The sequence below is a fragment of the Aedes aegypti genome, chromosome 1 (genome assembly GCF_002204515.2).
Source record: "Aedes aegypti strain LVP_AGWG chromosome 1, AaegL5.0 Primary Assembly, whole genome shotgun sequence".
Taxonomy (NCBI): Eukaryota; Metazoa; Arthropoda; class Insecta; order Diptera; family Culicidae; genus Aedes; species Aedes aegypti.
In genome coordinates this window covers 118,772,442-118,786,602 of record NC_035107.1, presented here as the reverse complement: position 1 = coordinate 118,786,602, position 14,161 = coordinate 118,772,442, and the positions used below count along the sequence as shown (strand labels likewise).

Here is a 14,161-nt window from a genome sequence, read left to right as displayed (position 1 = left end):
ACGCAAATTTCCTGAAAATTTTCTCTGATTACATTAAAAACACTTAAAACTTGAAAATTTCTTTCATTTTTGAGCAAACTCTTATACAAATGATTACAAGTGCTTACAATTATTGGAAGATGTTCGCCAAAACAAATTAAACAAAAAAAGAAGATTTCTGGAGCAGTTGTTAAATAAGAACAGATAAAAATATCTAAAAACATCTGTCTTTTTTAACCTTCCAGTCGTCGCGCGGTTTGCTACAGTCAGAACCACTACGCTGCTGTTGAGAGCGAAAAACGAGCTATTTTCACCAGTGTTGTACAAAATACAACAGCGCAACGACTGAAGTATTAAACAAAATAAACAAGGAATTTGGAAAAGATTCAGCAATTTTTAGATCAATTACTTTGATGCAGTGCTTTTTACTAAAATTTTCATCGACATTTTTCGCTAATTACAATCAGTTGTTTTCCGCAGATGCATCTCATGAACATTATATTTTTATGATTTTTTTTCAAAATAACTTAAACATAAACTTTTTAGTTCGCACAGTTCCTTTAGAGAAGAATTTCAAACTGTTTTGTATGCCTTTTAGTAATGGTCTACAAAAAATGTAATCTATAAGAAATTAGTAAGTGCATAAGCTTCATCATGATGTTTTTGTGGTTTTCGTTTGTTGATTAGTATTTTCTCAGTTAACTTTTATCGCATACAAACTTGTATAATGCAAAAAAAAAAAACAAAATTATTCTTTGAATAAGGGGCGCTCAAATCAAGGTTTGCCAAGGGCGCCATGAAGCCACGCTACGGCTCTGCCTACAGGGTGTTGAGATGTACCTGATCTACATAGAATGAGGTCAAATTACTCTAGGACGTTGATACAGCATGGAATATTCAATTGATGTCCTACAGAGCGTGCACCTGATCTAAGATCTGCGTGAGACAAGGTCAAATTATTCCAGGGCGTCAATACAGATTGGAATTTTCAATCGATACAGAGCATTGAGGTGCACCTGATCTACGTAAGACAAGGTCAAATTAATGGAGTGCATTAATACTTATTTATTTATTTTAACTTTGAATTTAGAAAGAGGGAAAAGCCCCTTTTAGTGATTATTTTTACAAATCGTTCTCAAAGAGGCAAAAAAAACTCTTTATCTTTTCAAAGGGCGTTTATGCATCATGACATTTGTCCCACAGGGCGTTAGAGTACAGATTATTTACACGGAAAAGGTCAAATCACTCCAGGGCGTTGTTAAATCTTGGAATATTCAACTTATGTCCTACAGGGCGTTCAGATCTTCTTGATCTATATGGGATTAGGTCAATATACTCCAGGGCGTTGATAGAGCTTGGAGATTCTATTAATGTTATACAGGGCGTGATTTCCGTGAGATGAGATCAAATAAATCCAGGGCGTTCATACAGCTCGAAATTTTAAATAATGTCCTACAGGGCGTTAAGATGCAGCTGATCTATATGAAAAAAGTTCAAATTACTCTAGAGCGTCGATACAGATTGTACACACTTAGATTTTTTTCACGAGCTCGGCTGTGCGAATCTCGGTTTCCCGATTTTAACCGAGACTCGGTTAACAAATTGTCCGGTTGCTTAGCAACGAAGCACGATTTACTGATACTCGGCTTTTATTTGCTGAGATCCCAGTTAATTTATTTGCCGACTAGTCGGCTGTGCGGATCTCGGTTAAAATTAGCCGAGATTCGGCATTCTGAATTAAGTGTGTAGTGTTCAATCAATGCAGGGCTTTGAGGCACAACTGATCTACGTCAGACAAGGTCAAATTAGTCAAAGGCGTTTATACACCTTGACATTAGTCCCACAGGGCGTTAAGATCTATCTGATCTACATGATACGAGTCCAAATTACTCCAGGGCGTTGATAATGCTTGGAATATTCAATTGATGTGGGGCGTAAAGATGAATTTGGTTAACATTAGGTAAGGGCAAATTACTCGAGGGCGTTGATAAAGCCTGGAATTTTCAATCGATGTTCTACAGGGCGATAGATATGGTGAAATTACTCTAGAGCGTGGATACAGCTCGTAAATTTCGATTGGTTTTCTAATATATGCTCCAGTTCTATATTAAAAAGGGAATATTACTCTAGAGCGTTTTAGGTACAGGTTGAAATTTCGATTGATATCTTATGGGGCGTCAGATTATTGTTGATTTCGCACATTATTTTTTTATGACTTCTGGTGAAAATTTCTAAAAAATAAAATGAGAATAGCTTCTTAGTCGTCGACTAAGCGCGACTAAGCAGGACAACAGGGCTGACCCAACAAGAAAATTATAATCAAGCTCATTCACAAACTAATTTTAATCCGTCGTGTCGGGTTGCCGTTCGAATCTTTTGATTTCGAATGTATCTACCCAAGGAAAATACTTTGCCGATATCGTAGCAGGTAATTTGAACTCCTCCCTGTTTCAAACTACGAGTACGCGTTCTAATTGTTTCAAATCAAATGGAAACTTCAACTCCGCCTCTTCGTCTACCGAAAATTGTAACGGAAAATCATCAGATAATGTACCCACTTCAAGTGATATTTCTGCCTCTGATTTTAATTTTCTAACTGAACAATTGAATCTAATGATTGATGCAATGTTCAAAGCCTCTTCTATGACTGAAGCTGTCCAAGTCGGTGTAAAATTCACTAATCAAATTGTCATTGGATTACGTTTTTCTAATGGATTCAATAAATAATAATTTAAATATTTCAAATTGGAATGCTCGTTCTTTGAATGGTAAAGAGGTCGAGCTGTTTAATTTTCTTACAGCTTATAACGTGCATGTAGCATTTATTACTGAAACATTTAAAACCTGGATCCACACTAAAAAAGATCCTAACTTTTTTGTTTATTGTAATGATCGATTTGATGGGGCATGTGGGGGAGTTGCAATCATCATTCATAGGCGTATAAAACATCAACTGTTTTCGTCATTTGAAACTAAAGGTTTTGAAACTTTAGGTGTTTCAGTTGAAACACAGCTTGGTAAATATACTTTCATAGCTGCCTATTTGTCTTTTCAATGCTCTGGACAGCAAGTTAATTTACTCCAAACTGACATGCGAAAATTGACTTGCAATAAGTCAAAATATTGTGTCATTGGTGACTTTAATGCCAAACATCGGTCATGAAATAATTCTCAAAGTAATTCCAACGGCAGAATTTTATTTGATGAGTGCTCTTCAGGATATTTCTCAATTCAATACCCTGATAGCCCTACGTGATTTTTCTCTTCTAGAAATCCATCTACGATTGGTTCGGTTTAACAGACTCTAGTCATCTTTGTAGCCAACTGATAACTCATGCTGATTTTGATTCTGATCATGTCCCTGTTACATTTAAATATCCCATGAAGCGATGTAGTTTGAAAGCGCGCACAAATTTAATTTAGGACTTATTACTCCAATTGAAAATCAAGTTACTCAGGATTTTGAAAATATTCTCAATCAAGAGAACGTTTTCGAAAATGCCTGGGAAACTGATTTGGAAGAAGTGAGAACTATTATTAAAAAGTTCAAAAATACTAAAGCTCCTGGCGATGATGGAATTTTCTACATTCTGATCAAGAAACTTCCAGAAACTAGCTTATCATTTTTAGTTGATATATTTAACAAATGTTTTCAATTAGCATATTTTCCTGACAAATGGAAAAATGCTAAGGTTGTTCCAATTTTAAAACCAGACAAAAATCCTACAGAAGCTTCTAGCTATCGTCCAATCAGTTTGCTTTCCTCCATCAGTAAACTTTTTGAAAAGGTCATTTTGAACAGAATGGCGGTCCACTTCAACGAAAATTCCATTTTTGCCAATGAACAGTTCGGATTCCGACATGGACATAATACCACTCACCAATTTTACGGTGTAACCGTTCCAACAAATCTGAAGGCTATTCTACTGGCCTTGCTCTTCTAGACATAGAAAAAGCATTCGACAGTGTTTGACATGAAGGCTTGATTGTAAAACTAAAAAACTTTAATTTTCCAACATACATTGTTAGAATAATTCAAAGTTATCTGTCAAATCGTACACTTCAGGTTAATTATCAGAACTCCAGATCTGAAAGACTTCCTGTAAGAGCTGGTGTTCCTCAAGGCAGCATTTTGGGACCAATATTATAAAATGTTTTCACATCTGACCTACCTGAGTTACCTCAGGGATGTCAAAAATCCTTGTTTGCGGATGACACAGGCCTCTCCGCCAAAGGATGTACTTCATACTTGCAAAAATGGAAGATTTACCCTAATGCTTCCAAAACTCAACTAATAATATTCCCACATAAACCAAAAGCTCTTTATTTGAAATCTTCAAGTAGACATGTTGTCACAATGAGAGGGATTCCAATAAATTGGTCAGATGAAGTTAGGTATCTAGGGCTCATGCTAGATAAGAATTTAACTTTCAAAAATCACATTGAGGGCATTCAAGCCAAATGTAATAAATATGTAAAATGTCTCTATCCCCTACATGCTCTTATTTCGCTTATGCGATCTTCCCTCTTCAAGGGACCCCACTCCTATTTCCTCCCATCTTTCCCTTCCTTTTCCTCTCCCATCTGGTAGATGATGAAATAGGCTCAAATATGGCGGTGGAAAAAATCTCCCAACTGGTGGAGAACGTGCCTTTAGAGCCGGCCTTCTGATATCTGTTCTGATAAGTTCGTATGGCTGATCAGGGCCCCTTCTGCAATATTCATTGACGTTTTTTTTTGAAGAATAAATATTTTGTTTTTAATAAAAAATACTGAATTAGTTGAAAACATATTTTGTTCACATATGACTGAAAAATTCTCATTTTTATTGAACACCCTTTATCAAGGAGCAGAACACTGGACAACATCCTTGTCTAAATCCATGTTATGTTTCAGCAAAGGCTACTTCCATACTAAAAACGTGGCAATCTTTATTATAAAAAAGAAAGCTGCAATATGTTTTACACTCACTATTTGTTGCTATTACTATCCGTTTAAGAAAGTTATTACAAACATGTTATTTTTAGAAGTATACAAATCATGTCATCATCAACGTGCTACACGATTCCGTCATCTGTTTTAGCATTTTACTCATTTGAATGTCAAGGTGTGAAACGGCAATGCTAGCGGAAGTCAGCAGATTGGCAATATTACGGCAAGACATTTTTTGCCATAATCCATAAACTTGCACCGGTTTGATGAATTGCAAATTGCAGAACAAACAACGATTTCGGGGACACAGTTTACAGAATTTCGATGGAAGCAGTCGACTAATAGTGAGGTAATGGGTGATTAACAATCTACACTTTGTGCAAGTTTAATACACCATAAGAAAAATATAAGAAAATTATTGAAGAAACTTATGTGCAAAAAGTTGAATTTAGCTTGCAAATGTGTGGAAAACCCATGGTTGGATTGACGAAGGGGGTTAGAAGACTTGGAATTGGTTAAGTATCGGTGTTTAGGAGCATAGCACATGCATTGATAATAGGGTGTCTCAGAAATATCTGTGCTCAAAAAGTCATGGTACTCAACCCTAGGATGAAAGATGTGCTTGTTTATAGCAATTTATGAAAAATGAACATTTTTTATGGGAATTGACATATACACATTACGATTTGTATAGAATTTTCCGATTCTTTTATTTATTCTTGGCATTACGTTCTCACTGAACCAGACCCTGCTTCTCAGCTTAGTCTTCTTATGAGCACTTCCACTGTTATTAATTGAGAGCTTTCTTTGCCAACGTTGCCATTTTCGCATTCGTATATCGTGTGGCAAGTACGATGATACTTTATGCCCAGGGAAGTCAAGGAAATTTCCATAACGAAAAGTTCCTGGGCCGATCGGGAATCGAACTCAGACACCTTCAGCATGGCTTTGCTTTGTAACCACAGAATGTAACCACAAGGCTTAAGAAGGCATTTTCATTTTCGTATGATTACTTAAACAAGGGAATCGAAAGTTGCTTACCAGTTGCTCTTCAATTACCTGAAGGTTACCGAATTCTTCTTGCTATATTTGCTGCTGTTACAGCTTCCACCGGAACCGCCACCGCCACTGCTGATGTTGCTACCTCCGATACTGTTTATGTTGCTCATGTTCACCTCTGGTCAGGTTTTTTTTACCTTGTTTCGTTGTTGACTAATTGTTGTTCACACTACATATATCACTTGCTTCCTTTACGAGTTTATCTGCTGGGTGGCTGGAACTAACCGATTCGTAAGCAGCGCGGCAACTGATTTGATGGTTTTGCCGAAGTTAACCGAAAACCCGATATATTATTTTGTCCACTCGAATATTTAATACCAACACCATAATCAGACCAATTCGCGAGTTTCGCTCCACTATGCCCTGCTACCGATCCGGTGTTGATACTGATTGGCTGATGGTGCACAGTTTACTACGAATACCGATAGTATTGCTGATATCGTAGCCGTGAACAGCTTCTGGCGTTACAATAAGTACCAATAAATTATAACAAACTGATAGATTGAGGTGGTTGGCGAAGTATGGGCATTTGTATTGCGTTTCGTTTAGATACAGATAAACGGAACTTGGATGACTGACAGGCAGACAACAAAGTCATTTGTTGTACATACATTAATTCCGGTACCATCGCTGGGGGTGAGAATGAGTACAACATGCGTGTAATCTTAATAATGTTGGACAAATTTAGTAATTTGAAATTGAATGTTCTTTCAAGAATAAGAATAGTTTTTGGGTAATGCATCTTGAAGTGTGACTATCAATTTATGAAATTGACTCAATCTTAGCCCTTCAACGGGGTGCCATTGGACCAAAAGAAACCAAAATTCGTAAAGAAGTAATCTGATAAATCGTTTTCTACTGGAAGTTTTTTGTGCAATATATTAAACTCCATTAAAGATAGGGGAAGTGGTGAAAAAATAAAAACTGGGCCTTCTATCGAGGAAAAACAAAAAAAAAATCACCCACGGATGATTTAGAGCATAAATCAGAGTGTTCGGTTTGATACGAAGGTCAATAATACTTTTATCGATATTTATTGATCATCCAAAGTAAATCCACAGTCGACTCTCCACATCTTGATGTTCTACATCTCGATATCTCTCCCTATATGGATGATTTGTTCGGTCCCTTTATTCTGCATACATTTTCACTCTCCATATCTCGATATCCTCCTTATCTCGATATCTCCCTATCTCGATGTGAATTTCGTTCCCGATTTTCTCTCCGTATGTCGATATGCCAATTATCAAAGGTTACTAGACTAGATTTTACGGATTCAAAACAATTTGCAAAAACGGAATGACGTCTGTTTGTTTCCAATTTTCCTAGTAACGGAGTGATTTTCCATCTAGTATTCATTAAAAAATTGTTCTAAGGACTGTTCATTTTATAAAGTGGACACTTTGTTTATGCTATATCTTTTTTATTTATTGATAAAATCGTAATCGGTTTTCTGTGCATCGTTGAACTATTATTCTACAATACTAGGAACATATAAGATCTCAGAAAATGCTTTTGGTTGAAGAGCTAAATAGTTTTTTCCAAAAACTACTAAGAAAAGCAGTTCGTCAATGTTTAACATAATTTTTCGCAAAACAAAAATCCTATTTTTTATGAACAAATAGTATGTTTGTATCCTTCACTATTCTACTAAAGGTAAAGCTTTGAAAAAACCAATTATATGCCACCATTCTCTGATATTAGTAATTTTAGTGATTTACCCATTTATGGTGAAATTTGCAGATACACCATCCTTTCACTCCCAGCAAAAGAGAAAAGTAAAAAGCGTGTTCAAAACTAGTTTGGATTGCTAAAGAAACTATATTTGTATAAACGAGAGCTAAATCGTGAGTTTAAACCACAGTCTTAAGTATAAATTTTACTGTTTATGGTAGTTTTACTAAAAAGTCTCATACTTTTAAAATCATGTACGCATATATATCGATATACAGCAAATTGCAAACGGGTTTCTCCGTATATTTCAACTGGTAATCTTAGAATGACATATTATGAAAATAATATGAGGAAAATAAAATCGATTTTATTACAGCAGTGTTGCCAATTTTGATGATTTTCAATAAACTTTGAAAGGTCTTCTGAGAATAAAGCAATTGTGTTTATATTGTGCCTTAAATGTGGCGTGGGGACTAAATAACTAACTCTATGAAGGCGTAAGTTATTTTTCATATTGACACTGCATTAGCACTTCCGTCAGGACATACTTTTAGCCAAAAAATTCTACTCATATCAATTCCCTTGAAATTTATAATATTTTTCTCTAAAATATATAGGGGAAAAATGATTTTATTATATCTGTAAAATTGTTGCTCCAAAAATTACTTGATTTTTTCAATCAGGCTTCTGATTGATGATGCTTTTGAAGAACAAGCCTTTTTTGAAAATAAAAAAATATAAATTATCGAATTTTTAAGCCAATTTCTAACAATCATTGTTTTTGATAACCTCCAAAAATCGACCGTTATAATCGTTGTCCCATATTTGTGTGAATTTTAATTATTTTGGAGATTTTTTTTATCACAACATTGTACAATACTAGTCGCACGATGTGCAGAAAACCGATTGAAATTTCATTGATAAATAAAAAAGATACAGCATGCACAAGGTGTCCACTTTATAAAATGAACAGTCCTTATGTCTCGATCTCTCCCTATCTCGATGGTCCCTTCGATATCGAGATGTGGAGAGGCGACTGTAACTCTCGCAGTTTAGAGTAAGGTGGGGCAAAAGTTCGACCTTAGTGGTATAATCAAAATTTCCAGGAAAACAATAGCAGTTAAAACAAAACAAATACCATACAGTGAACCTTCAACATATTGGCTATAATTTTGCTGAACAAACTTGTGTTAAAATATTTACCCATTTTGAGTTATAACAGTTTCAAAATTGATTGTCTTATTCGAACTTTTGCCCCACCGGTGGTGCAAGAGTTCGAATCTAGTGTGGGGCAAAAGTTCGCTGGCAAAAACACAAAATATCGATCCTTTTATGACAGACATACTTTACACCACCCGTAAACATAAGTTTGACGAAAAATACACACTAAATTTTCATAAAAAAATGCCCAAAACCGAGTTAATTGTAATATACTCAAAAATAGCAGTTTTTCGCAAAACTAAGTGGAAATGTAAAATTTTGGTAGCAGTTTTCGCACGATCACACATATTTAACTGAATTTGAAGATAATATGTGGATTTTAGGCAATTTCCAAATTTTTCCGTGATTTTATTCATGGGTCGAACTTTTGCCCCGCTGATTCGAACTTTTGCCCCACTATGGGCCAAAAATTGTTTTCAAGCATTTATGCAAAAACTAATACACCTCAAAGCAACCTTATGATAGGCCTAGAAACGCCCTTACATAAAATATTGAAAAAGATTTTATCTTCAATTGGTTCCATGCAACGAATGATTGACCAAAAATTACAATATTCACGTCGAAAAACTACAAATAGCCATAACTTTTCCAAATTTCAATAGATTTTTATGATGTTTGGATTGTAAGTCTCTTACTTGAATAGCATTGGAACCACCATGACATTTATAAGATTTGTTTTGAATTGAGCTAGAAATCTTAAAAAGAAACTCTTACCCCACTCGAACTTTTGCCCCACTTTACTCTACAGCGTTCATCAAATCCGATCAAAGTGAAACAATGGTAAGGTAATTTTGCATCTAATGAGAGAATAATCCAATTTTCCCTAGTTTTGTACTTGGCATCCTCTGACTTAACGCCGACCAATTGAAGTGAAATATCAACGAAAACTAAGATTTCAGAAAACCACGTTTGAAAATTAGAATTGACGTAACTTTTAGCTCGACGGTTTTGAGGTTTTTCAGTGAGGTGAATATCGTTATAACATTTTGTCAAATCTGATACCTTTTGTTTTTTTTAAATGGGTTACAATCTTATTTAGATATACAGTTAACTCTCCCTTACTCGATATTGAAGGGACCATCGAGTTAGGGAGGTATCGAGATACAGAACACATATTTTTCAAAATTTAAACTTTTTATCATTTTGACAAAATAAAATCAGAATAGTTATTTTAACGTGAAAAACAAAACAATTTTACCACATTTACCTATGTGAAACTTTTTTACCAATCTGCAAAAATTAAAAATTTTAGCACCCAGAAATTGGCAGTACACTTTCATCTTTCTATCAATTTAATCATAATAATCAAACTCATGAAATTTATTAACATTTGGAGGACATTTGGAACTTTTCATGAAAATATCGAGTTAGAGAGGTAAACTTACTTGGGAATCTGAAACATATAGCATCGAGTTAGGGAACATCGAGTTAGAGAGGTATCGACTTACAGAGGTACCCACATAGTGCAACTAAAATAAACATTTGTATCGTTTTTTGCTAGCGAAAATGGTGAAAATTTAGCTATTTTAATCTTATTTTAATTTTAATTCTTGACGCTGCTTTAGATAACATCCCTATTCTTGATGTTATACGATAGAACTATACAAATTCCTCGTTTTTCCATAAGAAACAAGATGACATCCTTAAGGTTTTTATTTTACCACCCCTTCCCCAAGCCTTCAAGGTTTTCTTCCAATACGCAATGAAACTGTTTACGGAAGGTGGAAGTGATGGACTTTTCGTAACTAAAATTGATCCTAGATTATTGAAGAATAGATAACTGCTTCTGAGCATCCAGCTCAAAAATTGTCATAATATTGGCCAGAGTTCTAAGACAATTATTCTTATATTTATATCATTTAGCCATTCAAAATTCTTTTGAAAATTCAGCTCCTAATACTATAAGAATAGATTTAGGATTGTCTAGTAATCCTAAACAGAAATATGTGAGAATTATGACTAAGATTCCGTCAAAATATCGCAAAACAATTAAAAAATCCTGTAGTGTGAATCTAACCCTCGTACTGTGCGTACATAAATTCTTTCTGCTTCGTGAGTGTTTAAAACTACCAAATCGTTGATAGTTCGACTGTAGTTCGTTGTTGGTGATATATTGGCTTTTAAGTCTTGACAAAATTAAAAACTGTTATTTTATTTTGTCCAACGTTTCGGTCCGTTCGGGACCTTCCTCAGGGACTCAATTGTTACAGTTCTTTCGTCCAGTGTGGTTTGGTAGAACCTGTAACTGTCTGGTGGATCGTGCGGGAAAAATCGATCCACCAGACAGTTACAGGTTCTACCGAACCACACTGGACGAAAGAACTGTAACAATTGAGTCCCTGAGGAAGGTCCCAAACGGACCGAAACGTTGGACAAAATAAAATAACAGTTTTTAATTTTGTCAAGACTGAAAAGCCAATATATCTAAAACTACCAAAAGCAATAAAACATTGCAACAAAAACAGTACTTTTCAGTGCCATAAAAACAGTACTATCAATGCTATTTTTCTGCCTGTTGATTCCTTATCGATCCTTGTTTGGACTTGTGCCTTCGATTTTTCGTTGGACCCGTTAGCGAAGGCTAGTGGTGGTAATCCTTCTTGGACACCGTCTTGGAAAAATAAAACTCTTGGAAGGTCACTTCTTCTTCGTTTATTCACTAAACATGATTGCAACCTGGGGGGGCCTTCCTTAGCCGAGTGGTTAAAGTTCGCGGCTACAAAGCAAAGCCATGCTGAAGGTGTCTGGGTTCCATTCCCGGAATGTCCAGGATCTTTTTGTAATGGAAGTTTTCTTCACTTCCCTGGGCATAGAGTATAATCATACCTGCCACACGATATACGAATGCGAAAATGGCAACTTTGGCAAAGAATGCTCTCAGTTGATAACTGTGGAAGTGCTCACAATAGAGCTTAGTGACATTTGAACACACGAACACTTGCATACGCTGATCATACACAGTATGTTTTTGTTTTCCTCAACGAAACTTGCACACACTTTCCAGACACATCAAAATGCGAATCTATGACAAAAGGTCGAAAGACAAAAGGTCGAAAGGACAAAAGGTCGAAGAACAAAAAAGAAGGGACAAAAGGTCGAAAATCTTTTTTTAAAGAAGGAAAAATTTCCCACCATGCAAATCGTTTTCGACCTTTTGTCCTTTCGACCTTTTGTCTTTCGACCTTTTGTCCTTTCGACCTTTTGTCTTTCGACCTTTTGTCCATAAACCTCAAAATGCATATGGAAATATTACCCATTTTAAACATTTACACCCAAGTAACATTTTTAATTTTTTTCACACACTACAAGCTGTTGATACTACCATGTCGTTAAAACTCATTCTAGAACTTATTAGTTTTAACAACCTTAATAAACCTGTGATAAAACTCCGTTGAACCCCAAGAGGCCCACACTACAGGAGGTTATTAAAACTATACCTTAAAACCGTTTTTAAACTTCTAAGTTTTGTATAGTATGACTACATATATCCTTCTAGTGTACGTTTAAACATACAAAAGAGCTATTGTATAGTTTTGTTGAGCTCAACTAGCGGTATTAAATCTTTTGCGATATCCTAAAACACGGAATAAAACCGATGTTAAGAGCTGACGATCGAACAAACATCGGCCAACAAGTTGTTTATTAATCAAAACTTTTTTTATGATATTGAAACCATTTTGATGTCTGCCGACTCATAACAATAAATTAAAATAATCATTTTTGAGTGGCAGTAAACTTTCTCGCAATCGCGTGAAATTCATGCCAAAGAAAACTTACTGGTGGAATGGCAAAAAGTAAGAGGTTGTTTCCCAGATACAACCGCCAAGTTGACGTTGGATAACGTTAGCTTCTTCTATTTCCTGACTTGAGACCGTCACGAACTTATGAAAGATTTCTACTGATAAAAATCCAATAAATTTTCATACTATTTGTTGCATGTCAATTCTGACCTATTATGGACATTGTGTGTTATTATTTGGTTGGTTCGGTTAACACTTCAACACCGATAGAATCGGTTGATGGAAAAAGCGGTAACTCGTGCTCTCCAAACAAATATTCCGGTCGAACATTAGATCCACGCATGATCCACTAATATTGGTTGCTTTAATGGGTTTCGAAGCCAGTTTGAGGTTGAGCTACTGCTCCATGAAGCCCGTGAGCTCCATGTTTTCCTCTTTGCTCAAATCGATGTTAAACTTGCCAATCACGATGATTGGCATGATCTCCTTTTGATACTCGAAGAAGTTCCGCACCATGAAGAACTTCTTCGGCTTCGTTGTGGTATCCGGGGAAATGTAGAAGCGATTCCAGAGCTCAGCCGTGATGATCCAGCAGGAAGCGAGTGGCCTAACTGATCGGTTTGTTTGAGGATACCAACCTCGCGATCCACGCCAAGCGTGTCAGCATCATGCCGAAGGAAATCCAGCTGACTCGTCGTATCCTTGGAGAACGCGCTTAAATTGAAGTTCAGCACAATTTCGAACAAAACGGCCCTCTTTAGGGCCACAACAATGCATTCGACGTAAAAGAGTTACAACCAGAGATATTTCATCTATTACTATTAATTGATTGATTAATTTATTTATTTATCAATTATAATTTTGGTTGATCAGTTTTCAACGGAGAGAAATGTCAAACAAAGTTCTACTGGTTCTATGTAGGTTCCCTTTACTCGGGTCGGGCGGCGGTAGCATTTTTGCAGTCTTCTCTGTGTGCGTATTTCGATTCGATCGACAATTTCTTACCAAATCAAAACATCAACAAGGCTGTTGCTGAATATTTTTAGCTCCTTGTTTGACAAGTTGATACTCTGATCGCTCTAGCATGCATTTACATGTAGATAGCGATGACGACAACGGCATTATTCAAAGTAAGCAAAGTTTGTAAGGATGCTTAATATATAACCCCGAGCCCAATTTCATCTTCTTAACTCGTACCAATTAGTTCATACGGTTGAAATAATTAAATTTATGTTAGATATCAGGGATTTACTTAGGAAATTGCCTACATTTAGGCGTTTTCAAAAATGAAATTACTTATTCATTATTTCTTTAAAAATTGCATTATTAAGAATTTAGCAAGCATATTCGGGTTCAGGGAGCTCATATTCATTATGTAGAATCGTTTTGAAAAATAACAATAATCGCATTGACAAGTGACATTATTTAAGGGAGTGACATTATTTAGCACTAAAAACACATTTGTTAGAAAATTTTGGCACATGAGCCAGGAGGCTGACTGTCGTACTTGTTTTCCTGCATTCAGTTGTTTGGCATTTCCAACATTATTGAAACAG

At 35.7% G+C, this 14,161-nt stretch overlaps 1 protein-coding gene across 2 annotated transcripts in view; it reads right to left on the bottom strand.

Moving 5' to 3' along the window:
* LOC5565260 (otopetrin-2) overlaps positions 1-14,161 on the bottom strand; it is a 70,954-nt gene that overhangs the window by 43,157 nt on the left and 13,636 nt on the right. The window contains exon 1 of one of the 2 annotated variants that reach the window (XM_021846027.1): positions 5,971-6,585. The exons of the other annotated variant lie outside the window; for it this stretch is intronic. Within the exon in view, the coding sequence (XP_021701719.1) occupies positions 5,971-6,080 (110 nt within the window). The 5' untranslated portion in view covers positions 6,081-6,585. Of the gene's footprint in view, positions 1-5,970; positions 6,586-14,161 lie in introns of those variants that run through there. 2 annotated transcript variants of the gene reach the window in all.